At 51.5% G+C, this 13,941-nt stretch overlaps 1 protein-coding gene across 10 annotated transcripts in view; it reads right to left on the reverse strand.

Moving 5' to 3' along the window:
• FGFR2 (fibroblast growth factor receptor 2) overlaps positions 1-10,237 on the reverse strand; it is a 110,428-nt gene extending 100,191 nt beyond the window's left edge. For 5 of the 10 annotated variants that reach the window (XM_045439722.1, XM_045439721.1, XM_045439720.1 and 2 more), the window contains exons 1-2: positions 9,764-10,232; positions 5,507-5,780 (exon numbers count right to left, since the gene is read on the reverse strand). In XM_045439722.1, coding sequence (XP_045295678.1) covers positions 5,507-5,675 — 169 coding nt within the window. In that variant the 5' untranslated portion in view covers positions 5,676-5,780; positions 9,764-10,232. Of the gene's footprint in view, positions 1-5,506; positions 5,781-9,763 lie in introns of all 10 variants that reach the window. The other 5 variants (XM_045439716.1, XM_045439714.1, XM_045439715.1 and 2 more) reach the window with 2 other exon arrangements.
• Positions 10,238-13,941: the final 3,704 nt, after the last annotated feature.

Here is a 13,941-nt window from a genome sequence, read left to right on the forward strand (position 1 = left end):
TTTTTAAATAATGAAATAAAAAAAATTAAAAAAATAAAATCTTGGGGTTCCTGGGTGGCTCAGTCAGTTAAGTATCCAACTCTTAATCTCAGCTCAGGTCATGATCTCACGGTTCATGAATTCGAGCCCCGCATCAGGCTCCACAGTGATGGCATGAAGCCTGGTTGGGATACTGTCTCTACCTCTCTCCGCCCCTCCCCTGCTCGTGCGCTCGCGCTCTCTCTCTCTCTCTCCCTCAAAATAAACTTTAAAAAAAGAGGAAAAAAATTTTTTTAAATAATAAAGTCTCAAGCCCAAGAGCCTCTAACAAGTCAAAGCTGTGTTCTTAGGGGTTTGTTCGTCTTGGATACAATGATGCTGAAACATCACTGCTCAGTAAACCCGCCCCCTTCAGCTAAGGCTGAAGGTTCAGCCCCTACATCAGGTTCACTCTTCAGCCCATACAGCCTGAACACAGTCACCATCAGTTAAAAGAAACCACGCTAAACAGGCAAGTCAGAAGCACGTGGGGCACAGGTGTGGCACAGTGACCGACATCAGGCGCAACCACGAAGGGAGAGCTGGAAACGCAGAGCCATCGCTCAGTCTCCCCAAGCGGATACAGCAAACGGATGAAAAGAACTCAAAACCTAAGGCTACAGTCGTTCCGCGAGGCGCCCGAATGATAACGATCACAGGCATTTCTGCACGGTGGCAGTCAACCCACTGGTTCGGAATCATTGGTGGGACAGCCTGGAAAACTTTCAGAAAATAATCTCTGAATTGCCTGCCCACAGACAAGTCACCGTGCTAAGAATCCAATCGGGACAGCGAGTAGAGAGGGGCACACCAGCCGCATTGCCTACCTGGCGCCCCAAAACCAATGTCCCCCCTTCCCCTCGAAAGAGTAAAATCAGACGGCTTCCATGGAAATGGGAAATTAAGCCAGACCCTGATGAAAAAGGGTGGGAAGTAGCCTTTTAACAATTACCCTGGAAAAAGCAAACACGGGAACAACAGACTGCAGGCTGAAGGACCACTAGATACATTTTCTGGAGAATGTGAACATTGAACAAGGCTCTTCCTGTTTAAACACTACCCTAGGTATTTCATAACCACGTAATTATTCATTAAGTCTGATACTGGAAACCTCTCATATTGGATTGCTCTGGTTATCTGAATTCTCACCCTCAAATGGGTCAGAAGGACTTGAAAAGAACCACTTATGGTTCCTAGTGAGGGGCTTGTCCCTGAGAAAGTCCTCAGTGTTTTGACTGGTCAAAATAAACAGGCAAAACACACACACACTGAATTCGGATCAGAGGGAGTGAGCATGGAGAGTTATACAAACACCAATTCTTTCGGCTTGCCCGATTTTTGCTCTCGGAGGTAATGTTTAGCCCAGTTCTTTGTCTATGAATTGTGAAATACTTTATATGCTAATAAAGAATGTGTACTTCATTGTGTATTTAACTGCATAAGCCTGCATTTCGTTTAACTGACCGGGAATAAGTCCTTGTTCCTAAGCTAACTCTCAAGTTCCAGTCAACTCTTAAATATTAACACTCGTACTGAGGAGCAAGGATGCAGATAATACAAAACAGAAGATTATTTGAAATCATTCACTCTTGGTATGCGGATATATTCTTTTTTCTCTTAACTTGCAATTAAATGCGTATGGCTGACATTACGGCATTTACAATACTCGTAACAAAGGACCTAAAACCATGCTGGAAAAATCTGACTTCCTTGTGCATTCTTCATTCACTGACTCTGCTTTTGAGTTTGGGACCAACTCACACACTGGTCCAGGACAGCACGACCTCTTAGAAGGTTGCCAAAAAAATTGGTTTGGAAAAAAAAAATGCAAACTACTTTCTTCTCAGGTTGTCGCTTTTCAGAATCACACTTTGTAGAGGGTGGGAAAGTAATTAGGGGTTTGGGGTTGGAAAAGCCCTTTTATTTTAGCTCCTACTGGGCTGGTGTAAACAAAGATATCATTAATGTCAACAATGACTTAATTAACCAGAGTAGGTGACAAAACGTCAGAAAAAACTTGAAAGAGTCACCTCCTCCCCAGGATAATCAAGCTTGATTATACTTTAAATAATTAGAATATTAATCAACAGAACAGTACTTGGCATTGAGGACTAACCCCCTTTGAGTCAATAACGGAGCTTAGAGCCTTCAGCCATTCCCCTACAACAATGAATGACCAACGGAAAATATTCTTTTTTAAACTGGGATATTAACTAAAATCTCCTGGAGATTATTTTCCTCGTAAATCAGTTGGGTAGATCCAACCCTACTGTTACCATTTCACAGCGTCCAGAAGACAAATGATATACGACAGATGATACGATACGATGATATATGGTAATACTGTACAGAGCCAAGAAGATTGGAAAGGATTCTCTAGTCTTAGGGCACAGGCCCCTTCCTGGAACTTAGTCACATTTTGCCCCAGACACATTCTCCTCTGGTCCAGCCCCATACACAGCGTCTACTCTGAGCCTCCAAATTAACAAACCAAGAAGTCTTCCAAGATGAGGCCTTGTGCAACAGAAGGTTAAGGTTGAACCTACGCTAATCAAAGCTATAGTCAGACGAACCACAGAAGACACACTGGAACCAACAGACACCCACTCACCCACCAATCCTCCCTCTCTCCCCCCAGGTCAGCAGCACCATGCCCTAAACTGGAGCTGTCCCCAGTCGGTCAGTCTGCTTCCAGTTGCTAACCCCTTCTTCATCTACGATCAGACTACCTTGCTAATAACCTCCGACGCTAAAGCAAAACTCTGGGAGTGGAAGAACGCAAATCGACTGCCAATACGGTACTTACCAGGACAGCACAGACCCTACAGAAAGCAAACACAACTGCCTGGAGCCACAAAGGGCCTTCTCCCTCGGAGAGCGATTTTCGTCTCCACTCTCTCCAAAAGCCTCCACGTTTCCTGACACTGTGGCAATGGGCACAGAACAGAGCAGACACACGCGCCCATCTCATCGGGAACGAGGATGAGAACAGGTCCTGGGTGCTTATGAGCTGCCAGGCCGTGTGCTCTACTGCTCTCTGCTCCCAGGGACCCTAAAATCTCCTGGCGACCTTTTGAGGCGAGTTGCCAGAAGGCTCCTGAGGACATCACCATTCGTTTAGCATTAACGAAAAAGACCTTAAAGGTCATCTTATCAAACCGTCAGATGACAGGAAGGGAAACTGAGGCTGAGGGGGTTGAATGCTTTTCCAAAGCCACTTCTTTGCAGCTCTGCACTTCCCATTTTATTTATTTATTTTTTTCAACGTTTTATTTATTTTTGGGACAGAGAGAGACAGAGCATGAACGGGGGAGGGGCAGAGAGAGAGGGAGACACAGAATCGGAAACAGGCTCCAGGCTCTGAGCCATCAGCCCAGAGCCCGACGCGGGGCTCGAACTCACGGACCTCGAGATCGTGACCTGGCTGAAGTCGGACGCTTAACCGACTGCGCCACCCAGGCGCCCCTGCACTTCCCATTTTAAATCTGTCACGATCCTGGACGCAAACCTCATGGAAGCTGTGAACCCCGAAAAATGAGGACAATGACATTTGCAAAGTATTGCCTACAACTTGGGGGGGGGAATTCGCAAACACCTCCCCAGGCCCCAAGTGCATCCACAGATCCCAGGTTAGAAAGACCTGCTCTCATTGTTGGATACAAATTGTTACACAAAGAACCATTGGGGGGAACCTCATCGCTGCCCTCAGTGTCTTCCCCTCTCCGCCCCCACCTCTTCCCGCATATTTTAAACTTTCTTTGATAATTAAATATGATAAAAAGAGGTCCCCCAGGACCGTTTATACTTTATATGTTGCGATAAACTCCCAATAAGGCTGCCCTGAAAGTCGAAATGAAAAATGCCAGTTTTTTCCTAACCTGGGCCGTTCCCGGTAGGGAACCCCCGGCTCAGCTGCATGGGCAAGTGCTGAGCCACACACTCCAGGGAAAAATCAGCAATTAGGAAACACATCTATTGTAATTATCAGCACAATCAGAGAACAGGCATGACTTTCAGAAACCAGGAACCTTTTCTCTCGCATTAAGCCCTTTAAAAAGGCATCACCTCTGCAAATCACACGTGTGCTTCTGTCACAGCACAAGGAGGCAGTGCCATCATCACCCGGGCTGGAGCCCGTAAGTGTCGCAGACACAAACTCTCACCAGACTCCCCCCTCCCGGAGACGTGGAAACCCCTGTGACGTCACTGCACCTGTTTGCACAAAGCCCCCATGCCTCTGCGTGAGACGGGGCACCCACCGGCCTCGCTGTTGCCAATGCCCGACTGCCTCCCAGTAAGGCCCGTTTTAGAAAAACAGTTGCCCTTACTTATCCTCTTATGACCCATGCGTGGGCCTCAGTGGGAGCCCCTCCCTCGGTGCTCTCATCTCTGGCAGGAACACAGCCCTCCTTCCCGTGTCGTCCCGACCGGCTCTCCGTCCCTCTCCAGCCTGCGGTGCGGGGTGCCCTCCCAGAACAGCTGAGCTGACCCCAGACCACTCGGGACCATGACCGCCCCCAAAGCTTAGCAAGCACCAGGTGGGCTCTCAGCAAACAGGTTCATTAAGTGGCGATGAGTGCTGGGATCTGCCGTTTTATTCTCGGATTACCACTGGAAAACTAACTCAGCTCCCAATATTCCCTGCTGATGACAGATTTCAACGCCGCACCAAGTGGAGGCTTGGCTACTGTCGTCTCAGAAGGACCCGGGAAGGAGGTTCCAACTCTGTCCCACTGAGTAATTCAGCCCCACTGAAGTGTTCACCAACTGGCTTCGTGCCTTTAAAATTAAATTTCCAAGGCTGAAACACAGTGCGTGGCCTGTTCGATCTGTAAGTTCTCAGAGATGTGGGAGACAGCCAGATACCTTCACTTCCAAATTTACCTAAAGCACAATCTGCAGTTTCTGCGACGTACTGCTTAGGTATTATGAACGACAAGGGCCAAAAAAAAAGAAAAAACAACAACAAAAAAATACGTCTAGCATCTCTGGGCTGAACTTCAGAAGCTTCTTTTTCTGCTCAGACAATGAAAATAAAATGTCAGCATTTCAGATGTTGGCAATTTCCCTTCGTGGCTCCTTTTGTCAGAAAACAGCAATTCTTTACATCAGAAGCAAGACTCTCCCTCCGGTAAGACAGCTCCTGCAGGAAGCTATAGATGGCCTTCACCTCCACGCACCCCCTTCCCGCAGCACCGCCGGGCACCGGAGAAAGGTGAAGTGCAGGCTGGCTCCCTCACCCAGAGCAGGGAAGCGCACACACCCAGAAGCCACCAAACTACCATCCGGCCTGCGGTGTTACAGCAAGGAACCTTCTCTGGCAACCTCCGGCTTGGGGGCAGCAGGGAGCCCACTCCCGGCTCTCAGAGCCTCACTGACAACGCAAGGGCAGCGGATTCTAAAAGAGGCCTTGACCTCAGTGCCACCTCCCCCGGACGAACGCCCCAAACAAACTTGGGTACCCTGAGAGTGAAACGAAGGAACTTACCTTCCGGCTCTAACGTGGTGTCCTCCACTAAATTGAAGGAGGGCCGGGCCAGGGCCAGGGTTGCCATGGTGACCACGACCAGGCAGAGGAAGCGACCCCAGCTGACCATGGGTGAGGTGGTGCCAGTCCCCCGAGCTCTTGCATATCTGCATGTGGACGTCACTCCCATCTGCACACCTCCTCTGCGCGCATGGACCGCCTGCGATGCTCAGGAGCCAAGGTGCTGCCGCAGCCGCTGCTCGTCCTGCTGCTGCTTCTGCAGCTGCTGCAGCCTCTAGAGGAGAGAGATTCGGCGAAGTCAGTGAAATCCTCCCCGATGCCAATTCGCTGAAACCCCAAGCGGGCTAAAACAGCTTCTCAGCTTCCCAAATATATGTGCCAACAGTTCCTTTTCATGATCTGCAAATGCCTTGCGTCCGCACCCCAGAGCCCCAGGTGTTTCCACCAGCCCGGTCCACGAAGCAGGGTGGGCTGATCTTTAAAAAGCACACTTTTGAGAAACAGAAGTAGGGGCGTAGCGACGGGACACAGATCAGGGCAGGGTGCGCTCTCTTCTGCTCTCCACCGTCACCCCTGCCGCCCTCAAAAAGCAGAAGCAACGTGACCTTTGTTTGAAGGGCAACTACAAAAGCAAGTTCACAATGCTCGGGTTGGCATCACCGGCCTTGTTAACTTCTCTTAGGCCAACTGGGCTTCAGACAGCTGGATCGTGGAGGCGTCTGTTTGCAGACTTATTTCTGGGGCTGCAGCTGAGAGGCTGGCTCCACCCTCACTGTTCTTAGGAAGAAAGGAGACCAGCAAAATAAAAGGGACCCCAGGAAGGCTACCAAAAATCCCCACCAGTTTACAGTTGTCAGGATTCATTTCCCAGTACAGAAATGTGTTTCAGTCTTTCGCCAGGCAGCCACTTACGAAGAATGGACGGGCCTGCAACACATTCAAAGCAGCTGATCCAAGAAAAAGAGGTTCAAAGCCTGAAGAATCCCCTTCCGCTGTGACTACTGGCAGGCCCCAGCCTCGTAAATGTCTTCAACCCATACAGAGCGGGTGAAGGAACAGAGCAGACGCAAACTCGGAGGAATAAGGCAGGTGTGTTATGAACGACGACGATGGTGAGGTGACGTGGAAATTACTGTCATGGTATGCGATTGGGACAATGACTTTCAATAGCCTAATCTACTGGCTGAAACTTCAGAGTAGAAGTTACGGGGGAGCGGGGGGGGGGGGGGGGGGGGGAGGGGGGGAGGGGGGGCTCCACTGCCTGGTCTATTCACCCATTTGACCCAAAGGCAAAGAGAACTTCCCAAACTTAAATATTCCGAATGACTTTAAATGCGTTCGTTATCCTCAATCACTACGTGTAGAACCGAAATTCACAAACTTGAGAAAATCTGAGACAATCACAGATTCCATAAACTCTATAAATGAACCAACCACATATTAAGGATTGGCGGGGGGGGGAGACCTTTCACACAAAAATCTCTAAGCCCTGGGCTTTTTGCATGCCAACTTGAGGTTTCAAATTATACCATCAGATTTCAACACGGCGTGAGCCTCTCCAAAGCTACATCAGAAAAACTGTTCCTTTTAGCCTTGACTAAGGATTAAAATGGGAAAAGAGACTGCTGCACCATTTCCTGAGAAGGAAAAAAGAAATTCTCTGCTGCAGAGAAAGCACATGTGAAACGGTGTGATTCACAGCAAAAGCAAGAAAAGCGCGTGCATGCAAGCACACCCTCTATTTTCAGATGGCTTGAAGGATGTTTTTTTTCCCCCTGACTTTTCTTTCCTCTTGAAGTTAAGAGCCTCAAAAGATAACTCCGTATCTATTTCTACACACATGTGGGAGGAAAGTACACAAGCATGCCCATTGATTTACTAAGCATTTCCAGAATGCATGGGAATTTTCTGCCTCTGACACAACTCCACAAACAACCTTAAATCCTAGTAGGTTTCCCCCCAGGCTGCTTCCCTGGCCTCCTCACCCACCTGTCCCAGCCCAGGGGGCTTCCTTTGCCCCAGGCAGAGAAGGCTGGTCAGGGACCTCAGCTAAATCTCAGACCATTCATTCTTACGGGTCAGCCTGCACCAGAAACTTGAATTTTAGCCATTACCGGGTCCAGGCCCCAGGCTGCCCCCTGCTCACATCTCTGGAAGGCGGAGGCCTAAGGCAGCAGGTCTGCACAACTCCTCACCAAAGTGGACAAAAGTGTGAAGGGACCTCCTAGGCAGGATAATTAGGTCCCGAGGCTCGGTGTTGGGAACACAGGCCCAGCATGCCGCTGGCGGCCACAATCCCGGCTTCCTGCCTTCAATACCATAATCCTTCCTGGAGTCTGAGCCTCAGTGAAAGCCCCGGCGTGTTTATTTTTCCCCTTGAAAGGGAACTCTCTTCTCAGCCCGGGCAGGGGAGGCGTTGTCACCCTCCCTGTGATGGACGGCTCTTCGTGGCCACCCGCTCCCCTGGTCCATTTTCACCTCAGCACAAACCTGCCCCCAAACACACGCAAAGTGACAAGCAAGAGAGCCTGGCTGGCAAGTGGTCCCCACGCCAGGTTTGTCCTGGACTCCTCAACTTACCAGAATATTCCCAACCCCCGCCCCCACGCTCCAAGAGGCAAACCAACACCGTGCCCGCCTTAATTGAGCTCCTAGGTTATCTGTCCTCTGCCGGCTCACCCATGGCCGAGCATTTGGGCGCTTTGTTCCCGGGAGATCTTACATCAGGAAAGTCAACAAGGCCACGTAAGGTTGGGATGCCCAGGTCCCCCCAGGGGGCCGACCTATCTCCCAGCTCAAAGCCTCCCTGCTGCTCCCCTCGTCTTCCCAGCTGAGTAAGGGAGGGCGCTATCAAGGGGTCAGATCTGGGAGGGGGCTGCTCGACATTCTGAAACCTCAAAAAAATACAGGCTGACTCAGGACCGCAATCCACCCCTTGGTGAACGCCTGCAAGCCAGTGAGAACTTGCAGCAGCTTTGGGGAACTCCTAACCACCAGCAGCCCGGCTCATTGTGGCCACTTCTTTCATTTATCCAGAGTTTTCTCCCCCTTCTTGGGGCGCTAAAGAGCTCAGAAAAATCTGCATTTTAATTGACATTCCAGGGAGAGGGAGAGGGAGAGGGGCGCCTGATTGCTTTTCTATTCAAACTAAACAGGCTTTTCAGATGAAAATGAGTCGTGGCCAGTGGAAGATTTACAGGGATTTGGGACCCGGGGGACAATGGGGTTTTAAATGTTGATAGCGTTTCACACCAAACACATAATGGGTGCCCCGAGTGTGAAAGCAGGTTTGCTTTTAAGGGTAGGTTTTATTGAATTGGGCCAGAGGAAGGCAGGCCCGGAGGAGGGTTTGGAGGGAGCGGGCTCGGAGGGGGGCGGCGGAGACTCGGCGCCCCCGGCCGGGACCCCCGGAGGCTGGCCCTGTGGCCGCGAGAGTGGGAGCCAGCGTCTCGCAGGGCCCTCGGCTGACTCCCCGGCGCGGCCCCAGCGCTGAAAGAACGAGCGCGCAAGTTAGAACTCGCTTGCGCTATCGACATGCCCTAGCTGCTGCCGGCTGAACAGGCGGCGAGCGAGAAAAAAGTCGGTCCAGTTCGCCCCCTAGCCCCAGGCGCGCTGCGCTTCCTCCAGCACCGAGGGCGGCAGCGGGCGAGGGACGCCCGTGCCTGAATCGGGGAACCGGAGCGGCCTCCTCCCCAAAGGTGCCACCCCCCCTCCCCCGGGCACAGCCAGCCCGACGGAAAGGTCGCGGGCCCCATTCAACGGCTCCGTCCCGGGAAAGGACGGATCCCCCCACCCCCGCCCGGCCTGGATGGGACCAGGGCGGGGGCTCCCCGGACCCCGGGATGAGCCACCCCGAAGATGCCCCTCCGAAGCCGGGACCTGCGGGGCCGAGCCACCAGCGAGGCAGCCCCGCCACTCGCCTGCCCGCTCTGGGGTCGGAGGATCGCGCCGGCCGGTGGGACGGCGCCGGCCGCAGTTTGACAGGGAGGGGGGTGTCAGTGCCAGAGGCAGATGTCAGCATCTGGATGGGGGGTAAGGAGTAAACGCAGACCTTCCCGAACGGCCGCCGTCAGCACGCATCCCGCTCCCCCATCACCTATGCAGCCAAACACAGGGAGCCAAGGACGGAGCAGGCTCCACCGTGCCAGTGCCCCCGCGCCCTCCGCTCGGGGGACAGTCCGCCCGGGGTCCCGGGCTCCCGCGGCCCCAGCTTTGCCGGCGGGCGAGGCTCCCCGAGGCACCCGACACGGCGATTACCTTGAATGGCAACGCTGCCCGGCGGCCGGTCTGTCCCCGCGCCCGGCGTGGGTTGGGATGGAGCAAGCGACGAGCTCGGGGGGGAACTCCAAACAAGAGTGGTCCTCGGGTCCTCGCCGGCGCCAAGACTCCGAGGCTTCAGGCGCACCCCAGGCTGCGGAGGAGCGCGGGCATGACGCCCGCCGGCTGCCCTCAGGTTTGGGGAGCGAGAGGAAGAAAGGACTCCGGCTCGGCGTCTCCTCCACCAAACTTTGCTCGCGACTCGCGAACGCTCGGAGCGCCCAGGAAAGCGGCGGCCTCGGGGCGCCCGGGCCCCGGCAGCCCGGGAAGGAGTCGCGGCGCCGGGCCGACTACGCCGCGCGCAGACCCCGCGGCGCCCTGAGCTTTGTGGCGGCCGCGCTCGCTCGCTCGCTCGCTCGCCCGCTCCGCACCCGCCGCCCGCCCGCTCGCTCGGCTCTCCGCGGCGCTCTCCGCCGCCGCCGCCGCCCGCGCCGCCGCCGCCCCCTCCCGGCGGGTCACGCCCCCGCTGAAACCCGAGCCGTTTCCTGGACGGCGGCGCCCGCTCTGCCAATCAGCGCCGCGCGCCCGGCCGCCCGGACTCCGCGCGGCTCCCGACGCCCGCGAGCCGCCCGAGACCCCGGCCACCGCCGGGACCCGGAGGTGCGGCGACAGCCTCGACCCGCGCCACCGCCCCCTTCCTTCCCAGGGGACGCAGGCCGACGGTTCGCCGGGTGATCGCGCTGCGTTTTGGGTTCAAGTCAGAAAACAAATGACGGCCTGCCTGCCCTGCCCCTAGAGGGACCGCACGTTGTTAACAGGGGGGAGAAATTTAATGCAGCTGAAACTTTTGGAGGAGAGAGAGAGCAGCTTGGAAATGTCTGCGGGACATTGCACTTTTCTGTCCTGCCAAACTACAGCAGTGAGAGAAGAAACCAATGCTTATGGAGCCCCCACCACGGGCGGGGCACACTGAACCGGTTATTTGTCATCGGTGCAACCACCTTGCAGAGTAATAATCCCAGTTTCTGATAAGGAGACAGGATGAGAGAGGTTAAGTAATTTGTCCAGGGCCACACAGCTGGTTATTGGCAGATCTGACTTTGGATCTGACCTCTCATAGAAGAAGTGAAAAACTGTAACAGGGGCGCCTGGGTGGCTCAGTCGGTTAAGCGTCCGACTTTAGCTCAGGTCATGATCCTCTCGCGCGCGGGTTCGAGCCCCGCATCCGGCTCTATGCCGACCACCGTGAGCCTGGATCCTGCCTTGGATTCTGTGGCTCTCTCTTTCTCGCCTGTTCTCCCGCTCGTGCTCTCTGTCTCTCAAAAATAAATACACATTAAAAATTTAAAAAAAAACTGCAACAACAAAAAAAGGGTTGTTTAATAATATATATTTGGAGTAACAAAAAGAAATTGGAAAGATTCTAAAGGCACAACTCTGCTGTAAATAGCTGTATGACCTAGAGCAAAGCAATTCTTCTTTCTGAATCTTAGATTCTTATACTGCAAAATCAGATTGGCCAACTGAATGCCAGGCTGTAACTGGTTAAAGTTCATATTTTCCATTACTTTTCTCACTAGGCTGTGTCTACGGGGTAATTTATTTTTTTAATACACTTTCTCTCCTCCTCACTCATCCAGCTCCTAAGCTTTCCTGCTTAAGTACAAGACAATATAGATAAAAACCTTAATTATTTTTCCTTGGAAAAGGTCATTAAACCCAGAAGTGCTTTAGAATGCTTTTGAGGCCTGAAGATAGATGGAGCAGTGAGTACAAAACTGACCTGGAAAATCGACTTTTCCAGCATTTAGAAACGCAGTTAGTTCTTCATGGGTCACTGACATAGCACACTTCAATAACACGAAAAAATTTTTTGAAGGTGCCAGCCACATCATGAGAACATCATTTTGCTTCACAATACACAATAGACAACTTTTTATGTAAATTACTTAAAACCCAGGACGAGCAACTCCACTGTGATGCTTCAGCAAATGGCTGTGAAATTATATTTTGGAAATTTGACAGCGAAGGTAATGGTCTGATTCTCAGGCAAAATGATCGGTCCGTTGGCTTGGGTATGTTTTCGGTCAAGTCTTTTTAACCCAGATCAGTCCTAAAGCCTTTTAATTAACTGACAGCTCAGCCAGGTGAGCCTCAGCCATCCACTCACAGCTGGGTTGTTCTGAACATACCTTTTCAACTGCTCAGACCTGTGGGCACAAAAAGGCGGCAGAAGGTCCACCAGCGCGGCGACCGGCACTTATGTCTTTATACTCCCCATCAATGGGAAACTCAAGTGTCTCAGGACGGAGTCCCTTCCCATCCTGCAACATATCCATTAGCCATTGAAAATGCTGTTAACACATTCTCACATAAATTAGTGGTGCAGGAAGCCATCATCCCTAACCCCATTCATCAATAGCTTTATGTACACTGAATAAAAAGGCAGGCTTCCGCTGAAAATGACAAATCAGAACACCTTCTTTCGTGTGCAGATGCAGTTTGCAGAATTTATTCTTCCTAGGGATGAAAAGACACCAATCCGTCACAAGACCCTTATTCCCTTAAGAGTGTTCATTTTTAAGGGAGCGAGGCCACAGCCCACAACAGCAAACTCTTCAGTTTTGAGAAAAGCAAACGCATGTTTGGAATTAAAACACACACACACACACACACACACACACACACACACACACAATTCTGTCATCATATTTAGGCTTCAAGTGACCTCAGAGGGTCTAGGAAAGCTTTCACACCAGTGAGGCTTCTGAATGAGAAAAATAATCTCTGTACGTTTTTTTTTTTTTTATTTTTCTCTTCCCCCTTCAAGTGGCTGGAACCCCTTTTGTCACTGGCCTCCCGTGAATGGTGTTGCTAATAAGCCTATTAATGAGCTTTCCCGGCCGAGTGTGAATAGGTAAATAAGCCCCAATCTGTTGAGGTTCAGGGCCGAGGGCAGAAAAGCCAGCAAGAACTGAAGGTGACAGTTTGAACTGAAATACTAACGCCAGCACCAGGTTTCTGCTGACAGAACTGCCAGACAAGGCCACATTCACAACCCTCCGCCCCCCACTGGGGTTCCTTTTCTTCACAATTTTCCCCCCTTTACAAAATGTCTTGAGTAGCCACCCTTTTTTTTTTTCAAAAGCCCTCGAGACGCCCTTCTTTTTTTTTTTTTTTTTTTCACTCTAGTAATGATACATCAATGGAAGGAAGAAAAATGAGGACACCAGAACTCCGATGCCCCATGACTTTCAAGAAACAAAGTGTACTGCTAACCATTGCTTGCGGGAAGGGACCAGGAAAGGGGTGGGAACCCTGGCTGCCACGGGCCATTCTCCTCTAAAGATGCAGAATTTTTTTTTTAATGATCTGTTTTTTACTAGGTGGCTCTTCCTTCACCCTGTAGAAAAGTTAGATGAATGCAGGCTGCTGACGTTTCAGCGCTAATGAGCCCGTCTGATGCCGTTCTGTCCTCCCTGCAAAAGTATGAATTTCATTCTTTAGGCTCCACCTCAGTCATGTCCGTGGCATAAAAGAAGCATTCGAGAGGAGAAATACAGAAGAGTCCAAGGACCGCGGTTTGGGTAGTTAACTCCTGGGATGAGGGGAGAGGCCTGATCCCCTGACAGCTCGGTCCCACCTTCAGGGAACTTCACCGCGTTTCACCGAAGCGAAAGCATAAATCCCAGCGCTGAACGTCAGCGATGATTCTAAACTTAGGACAGAATCTCAAAGCCAAGACTTCCCTGGGGACAAAGTCCTTCCGGAATTCCTGTCTCGCTTTAAGGGTGAGGGGGCTTTGGTTCCAACAGGCAAGGTGCGGCTGGCTCTCTTCACTCCATGGCTGTGTGACCTTGGGCAAGTTACTTAAGTTCTCTGAGCCTTCCATTGTTTTCAGGTAAAATGAAGACAATAGTGGTACCTGTCTTGTAGTTATTTAGTAGGGTCACTAAGAAGATTAAGTGAATGAAAGTGTGAAAAAACCTTTTTTTTTTAATTCAGATACTCCTCATGGTTCTGGAAATGCAATGTGTCTGTGATTATTATTAGCCGTTCTGAATATTCCTACCTCCTGGGTCTATGGGAAGGATGAAAGTGTTTCGGTGAAGAGCCCAGAACCCACTGGCACCACCTGGATAGTATTAGGGACCTGGCTTCAACAGAGTCTGGAGCCA

This window comes from Leopardus geoffroyi, chromosome D2 (genome assembly GCF_018350155.1).
Source record: "Leopardus geoffroyi isolate Oge1 chromosome D2, O.geoffroyi_Oge1_pat1.0, whole genome shotgun sequence".
Taxonomy (NCBI): domain Eukaryota; kingdom Metazoa; phylum Chordata; class Mammalia; order Carnivora; family Felidae; genus Leopardus; species Leopardus geoffroyi.